Source organism: Lucilia cuprina, chromosome 6, assembly GCF_022045245.1.
Source record: "Lucilia cuprina isolate Lc7/37 chromosome 6, ASM2204524v1, whole genome shotgun sequence".
In the NCBI taxonomy this organism is placed as follows: domain Eukaryota; kingdom Metazoa; phylum Arthropoda; class Insecta; order Diptera; family Calliphoridae; genus Lucilia; species Lucilia cuprina.
This window is the reverse complement of record NC_060954.1, coordinates 5,678,313-5,685,239: the sequence shown is the minus strand read 5'-3', so window position 1 is coordinate 5,685,239 and position 6,927 is coordinate 5,678,313. Positions and strand designations below refer to the sequence as shown.

Below are 6,927 nucleotides of genomic sequence, written 5' to 3'. Positions count from 1 at the left end.
AGCAAAATAAAAAATAATTAATTAAATTCAATTGCTTAAAAGTTAAAGCTAAACTAATAAAAAAAAATTTAATATTTTTTTAAATTATGAAGAAAATAAGGAAATTTTCCATAATTTTGTTTAAACAAGGCACACAAAAATTTTGTTACAAAATCAAAGGATAATAATAAAAAAAATTCAATAATTTTAAAAAAAATAAAGTAATGAAGAAAATGAAAGAATTACAATAAATATAAATAAGTTTTAAGAAAAAATTAAAAGTTAAAGAGCATCATTGTATAAAAAAACTTAAACTACTAATTATTAGTTTAAAAGGGAAAAGTTATAAAAGTTTCTTTTTTTAGAAAAGTTAATTAATAATAAAACATGTTTGTTAAAACAAAAAAGAAATTATAGAGCAAATTTTAAATAATTTGTATGTACATGTTTTGTTTTGTAAATTTACGAATTACACTAAACGTCTATAAGCTAAAAATCGGGATCATAATCACGTGCATAACGTGATGATCGTCCATTCGTTTGATTATTATACGTATACATTTGATGAGCATCCGCAAATGCATCGGGATACTGATGACCTCCATACAGCGATTGCTGATGATGCTGTGAATGATTGGAGTATTGTGAATGGGGATGATGTTTAAGAGATCTTTGCAATGAATCACCCTTTTGTGAGGAGTAATTATTTTGCGAATCGTAATAGTAGTCACCATGACGTGTTGAACGCCAACTGTCGTAGATATTTGAACCACTGCTGTCGTTCATGGAATTGGTAAAGCGCTGAAATGTAAAAGATTAGTTTAGATATGTTATTCTTTTAGAAATTATAAAAAGTTTCACTTACCTTTGGTTTAATAGGTTGTTTTGTATCATTCCAGGCATCATCTATATTATAGAAATCATCGACGCCATAATTGTCCGCACCACCCATGTGATTGATTTTCAATTCATTCAACATATCATTGGTTAAAGGTATAGGAGTCTTTTTAGCACGATTCTGGCGATTAAGTAACTGAAACACGAAAACAAATCAATAAATTTTCGAATCTGTTTTTTATAACTTTGTCTGTCAGACAAGCAACTTTTCTATAGAAATGTTGTCTATCAGACAAAGAACTTTTCTATAGAAATGTTGTCTATCAGACAAGCAACTTTTCTATAGAAATGTTGTCTATCAGACAAGCAACTTTTCTATAGAAATGTTGTCTATCAGACAAGCAACTTTTCTATAGAAATGTTGTCTATCAAACAAGCAACTTTTCTATAGAAATGTTGTCTATCAAACAAGCAACTTTTCTATAGAAATGTTGTCTATCAAACAAGCAACTTTTCTATAGAAATGTTGTCTGACAGACCAGCAACTTTTCTATAGAAATGTTGTCTGTCAGACATGCAACTTTTCTATAGAAATGTTATCTGTCAGACATGCAACTTTTCTATAGAAATGTTATCTGTCAGACATGCAACTTTTCTATAGAAATGTTGTCTGTAAGACAAGCAACTTTTCTATAGAAATGTTGTCTATCAGACAAGCAACTTTTCTATAGAAATGTTGTCTATCAAACAAGCAACTTTTCTATAGAAATGTTGTCTGACAGACCAGCAACTTTTCTATAGAAATGTTGTCTGACAGACAAGCAACTTTTCTATAGAAATGTTGTCTGTCAGACAAGCAACTTTTCTATAGAAATGTTGTCTGTCAGACAAGCAATTTTTCTATAGAAATGTTGTCTGTCAGACAAGCAACTTTTCTATAGAAATGTTGTCTGTCAGACAAGAAACTTTTCTATAGAAATGTTGTCTGTCAGACAAGCAACTTTTCTATAGAAATGTTGTCTGTCAGACAAGCAACTTTTCTATAGAAATGTTGTCTATCAGACAAGCAACTTTTCTATAGAAATGTTGTCTATCAGACAAGCAACTTTTCTATAGAAATGTTGTCTATCAAACAAGCAACTTTTCTATAGAAATGTTGTCTGTCAGACAAGCAACTTTTCTATAGAAATGTTGTCTGTCAGACAAGCAACTTTTCTATAGAAATGTTGTCTGTCAGACAAGCAACAAATATGGTCCGATAGATAAGCAATTTTCTATAGTAATGTTGTCTCTTAGACAAGCAACTTTTCTTCCTGAGGAAGGATCATTCCCATTACGTTTCCTCTTAAAGGATAACATAAACTTACCACAGTTATACCAAATATAACCACAAACACCAGAGAACCTACGCCAATAACTATAACCACAATGGCCCATTGAGGTATAAGCAAATCTTCTTCAGCAAATTCCACATTAGGAGTCAAGGGTTTGGGTATGACTTCGTTTTGTAACAATTAAAGAATAATTAATACATTTGTTTAGAAATATCTTAAAAGAAAGTATGGAACTTACCTGAAAAATCGGTGGCTACTGGATCTATAAGATATTTACCCATTAGGAAAGTTTCTTTGACTAGTTTTTCCTCTTTGATATCCTGATAGCTGCTATCCTCGTCATTATCGGTTTCATTTTCCGTTTCAGATTTATGAGGCAAGACGGGTTGTGGTGTTAGGGCTTCATGGAAGAGTTTCTTAATTTCCAAGGTATTGACATCTTGGGTAATATTGGCTAGTTCTACATAGTAGTCAACAAGCACACTGCCTTTACTGAAACTGTCGATGCGTACTTTTTTATACCATTTACTTAATTTGGGAGCTGAGGAGTAGACCTCGTTTAACTGTTTTAGAAAAGAGTGAAAAGACATTATTTTTCCAGTTAGAAAGGTCTTAGATGTCTAATTGAAGGAAATTTGATATGATATTGGGTCTTTACTTACTTGTGCCTCTACTTCTCTTGCAAGATTCTTCCATTCAGCTGTATTATGATCCAATAGTTCGGGTTTCCAGGATACACCATCTATAATCTTAATAGTGGCTGCCAAATCACAATCTGATGTGCAGAAACCAGGCTTAGTAGGTTTAGGTGTAGTGGTAGTGGTAGTAGTTGTGGTGGTAGTGGTTGTAGTAGTGCTGGTAGAAGTCGATGGCATTAATAAATCTTCGAAATTAATAGTGGCAGTCTTGGCTTGTTCCAATAGCTTTTCTATCGAAATGGGAGTAGTGGAGGGTGTGGGCCAGCCGGTAAATTCTGTAGTGGCTCTAGTGGGAGGACCTTTCCTTACAACCACTGGAGGAGATCCACCTAAGTTCTCAGCAGACTCAAAGGTTCTGGGTGTGGTTAAACGTTGAGCACCTAAGCGCTTGTGTATACCCTTAGGAAAGACTACTTTGAAACCAGAACTAGAAGAGGAAGAGGTATTTGCCTGTGTCTCCTCACTGGGTTTGGCAGTGGTAGTTGTGGTGCTACTAGTTGAAGTTGAAGCGGGATGTTTGGCTGGTTCTTCCTCACTGCTATTAAGTTTAAAACCAGGAGGCAATAGAGAAGCCACTTCTTTAAATTCAATTTTCTTGAAAATATCCTCAACAACCTTTTCCTTTTCTTCTGCGGCCGGCTTATAACCCTTAGGCAATAGTTGCGAAATGTCTATAGCCTGAGGCTCAACTTTAGGCAAAGGTTTTCGAGTAGTTCTTAGTTTATAACCAGGAGGCAAGAATTTAGTTATATCATCGGGCTCGGCAACAGTAACTCCTGCTAAGGCTGGCTTCGTTTCTTCCGTTTTCTTTTCATCCTTAATAGTGGGCGTAGTGGGTGTGGTTAGTTTATAACCTGGTGGTAAAAATTTGGATATATCATCAACCAAAGTTACCGCAGGTTTGGCTGTGGTAGCCTTGTCTTTGTAATCCTTGGGCAGCAATTTATCGAGGTTCTCATCAAACTTGATTTTGCTTAAAATATTGTGTAAATCGTTTTTAGGATTTTCAGTGGTGGAGGGAACTTTATAGCCCTTCGGCAGTAAACCGGCCAAAGAAACATCTTGTGCTACAGGGGTATTCTTAAAGGATCTGCCTATGGTGGAATTTCTTAAAGGTTTCTTGAATTCATGAACCTCTTGTTCGGGTTTCTTGGTAGTGCTAGTTGTAGTGGTGATCTTACGATTCTTATAGGAAGGTCTCTTAAAACCATCAGGCAATAAACTGGCCAATTCATCCATTTCGGTTTCGTCAATATGATGCACCTTAACTTTGGGAGCTGGTGATTCATCGAAGTGATGAACCTTTACTTTGGGTGCAGCTGTGGTCTTAGGTTGGAACTTGCGTATGTTGGGAGCAAATCTATTGCCAGAGGTGGAGGTAGTAGAGGGTGTGGATACTCCCATTTGACTTATTATAGGGTACTTTCCAGCCAATAAGCCACTAGATAATTCCGATTGTACTCTATCCAATTTATCTATGATACTTTCAGTGGAAGAGGAGGCCTGTGTTGAGGAGGTACTTTCTGTAGTTGATTCTGTTTGTGCCGTAGTTATAACATCCATTTCACCACTTTCATTGGTTTGTTCCGAGGCAGAATCTTGATTGTTTTTACTGGCCTTGGCTTTAGCATTGCGTTCCAGTTCGGATAAGGATTTCTTAGACTCCTCCTGTTGTATGGCGGGGAAAGGCAAGAAACGGGCTCCATTTATACTTCTGCTAGTTTGTATGGATGCCACTACTACATAACCCTCTGTGGTATTGCTCATACCTTCTTCACTGGCTGCTTTAGGTGTAGGAGTGGTAGGACCATCTACCTCCTCGACGTTCTCTTCCGAAGCTGGAGATACTTTAGTTTCGGTAAATATGGATTCTTCTTCCATGGAAAGAGTTGTAGAGCGGGGTGTCACCGGTGAGGGGAATGCAGTTGAACCATTAACCACACTCTTGGTGGTAACCACGGAAATAACTTCACGATCCAATATTAAAGGACTAGGTTCCAGAGTGGTAGTGGAGCTAATAGGCAAAGAGTCGTCCGTATTTTCCAAACTATGAGCCGAACCTTCATGTTCCTCTTCATGTTCGTCCTCATGCTCATGCTCTTCTCCTTCCTCGGCTTCCTCATCATCGCCACTTTCCTCATCTCCACTTTCTTCTTCATAGTCTTCCTCATCATAATCCGCACTAGATTCTTCATCATGTTCCTGTTTCTCACCCGAAGATTCGGTGGTGGTCATTAAAACTGTTGCAGTAATTTTTTCTGCTTCCCCAGCGGCCGCCGATTCAGTGGTGGTTATTATTTGCTGTTCCTCTTGCCTGTCAGTGGTAGTAGGTTCTGTTACCGGCATAACAGTGGCTTTTAAGGCTGCCTCACTATCTTCTTCCTCGTGATATTCTTCATCATGTTGCAAAGGCTTTTCAGTAGTATGACCTTCACTCTCTGAAGAACCATCGGTTATTGCTTCCTTACTGCCACTACCCGTTTCCTGATGTTCCTCTTGTGAGTATTCATCGGAGTAATTTTCACCTCCTTCCTCTTCATTGTCATCGACCTTTTGTATTTCTTCACTTTGCGAAGCATTGGCGGAATTTTGGGCCACTACATCTTCCTGATTTTCCTTGGAATTGATTTGTGCTGTCAAAGTAGTGGCTGCTACTTCTGTGGATTTGGCTACACTATCTATTGCGGGGGGTTTAGCTTCAGCCTCCTGTAATTGCAATTTCTCCAATACCGGCAACTTTAACTTATTATCCACTTGCTCCTGAGTCTCTTCATATTCATCACTTAATCCGCCACTTTCTTTGTGTACTCCAAAAGGCAGAGCTGGTCGGAAAGGTGTCGAGGATGCGGATACCTGTTGCTTTAACAATTTATCCTTTAAGGGTAGCTTTACTCTTCCCTGCTTAATTGGGTAATTCTTAAGGGGTTTATTCGCCTGTATGGGTTCATTAACCTCACGACTGATAAAGGCCGGACGACGATTACTGGGTTTTACATTGATCCTACTTAGTTCCGGGTTATTAGCCTGTGTGGTGGTTTGTGTGGCAGGTCTAAAGCCTCCTGAGGAGAGATTTTGTGTACGTCCACCAAAACGATTATATCTACGACTTGTATTGGGATATTCAGTAGTCGTTGAAGTGGAGGTAGTGGTGGTGGTAGCCGAGCTGGGTTGAAAACGATTGCGGGTATTGCGGAATGGAACCTGCTGTTGAGTTTGAGGTCCTACGGGAGCATCCACATTGGAGTAGGAGCTTGATGCTTGACGGTTACGATTTGAACTGGGTGTAAAGCCGCCATTACCAAAAGGTCTAGCCACCGAGTTGCCAAATCCAGTAGAGGCCGACAAACGGTTCGGGGAGGAGGGTTTATCCACCTGGAAAGGACGGTGTAAACAATAAGGTAAATAATGTAAAATATGTATGTAAAGTATTAAAAGGGGATAAATTTATAAAAATTATTTAAAAAAATGTAAAGATGGCAAACAATGTAAAAAATGTAACTTAAGCAAAATCTGCTCTAATTCAATAAAATAAAATATTTCTTAGTAAAATGATTATTAGAATTGATAAAATTACATTTTTGACATGTGTAAACAATGATGTAAAAAATGTAAAATATGAAAACAATACAAAAAAACATCTTACATTGTTTAAAATACAATATAACATAAGTTTACATAGAAAATAAATAAATTTTACACTTTTTACACGTGTAAACAATTATGTCAACAATGTAAAATATGTAAATAATAGAGAAAACATTAACTACTAAAGCTAAAACTCATTGAAATTAATAGAATATTAAAAATAATTAAAATACTGATACTTTACACATGTAAACAATAAGGTAAAATATGTAAACAATGCAAAATTTAGCAAAATTAAGAAATAATATACAAAAACTACAAAATAACTAAAAATAAAAAGAAATTTTACATTTTTTACACATGTAAACAATAATGTCAACGATGTATTAAATGGTATATGAACCTAAAAACTTTGTATATATTGAAAATATCAAATTTAATGTTCGAAAACTTTGAAAACACATAAAATTATCATACTTTACATGTGTAAACAA

At 36.3% G+C, this 6,927-nt stretch overlaps 1 protein-coding gene across 1 annotated transcript; it reads right to left on the bottom strand.

Annotated features, from left to right (window-relative positions):
* Window positions 1–317: 317 nt before the first annotated feature.
* LOC111687093 (flocculation protein FLO11) lies at window positions 318–6,259 on the bottom strand (the record flags this gene model as incomplete). Its single annotated transcript, XM_046955780.1, has 5 exons — window positions 318–780; window positions 845–1,012; window positions 2,184–2,314; window positions 2,389–2,713; window positions 2,813–6,259. Coding segments are annotated over 5 exons (4,383 nt in total), but the record flags the coding sequence as incomplete, so codon positions are not given.
* Between the last annotated feature and the right edge of the window lie 668 nt (window positions 6,260–6,927).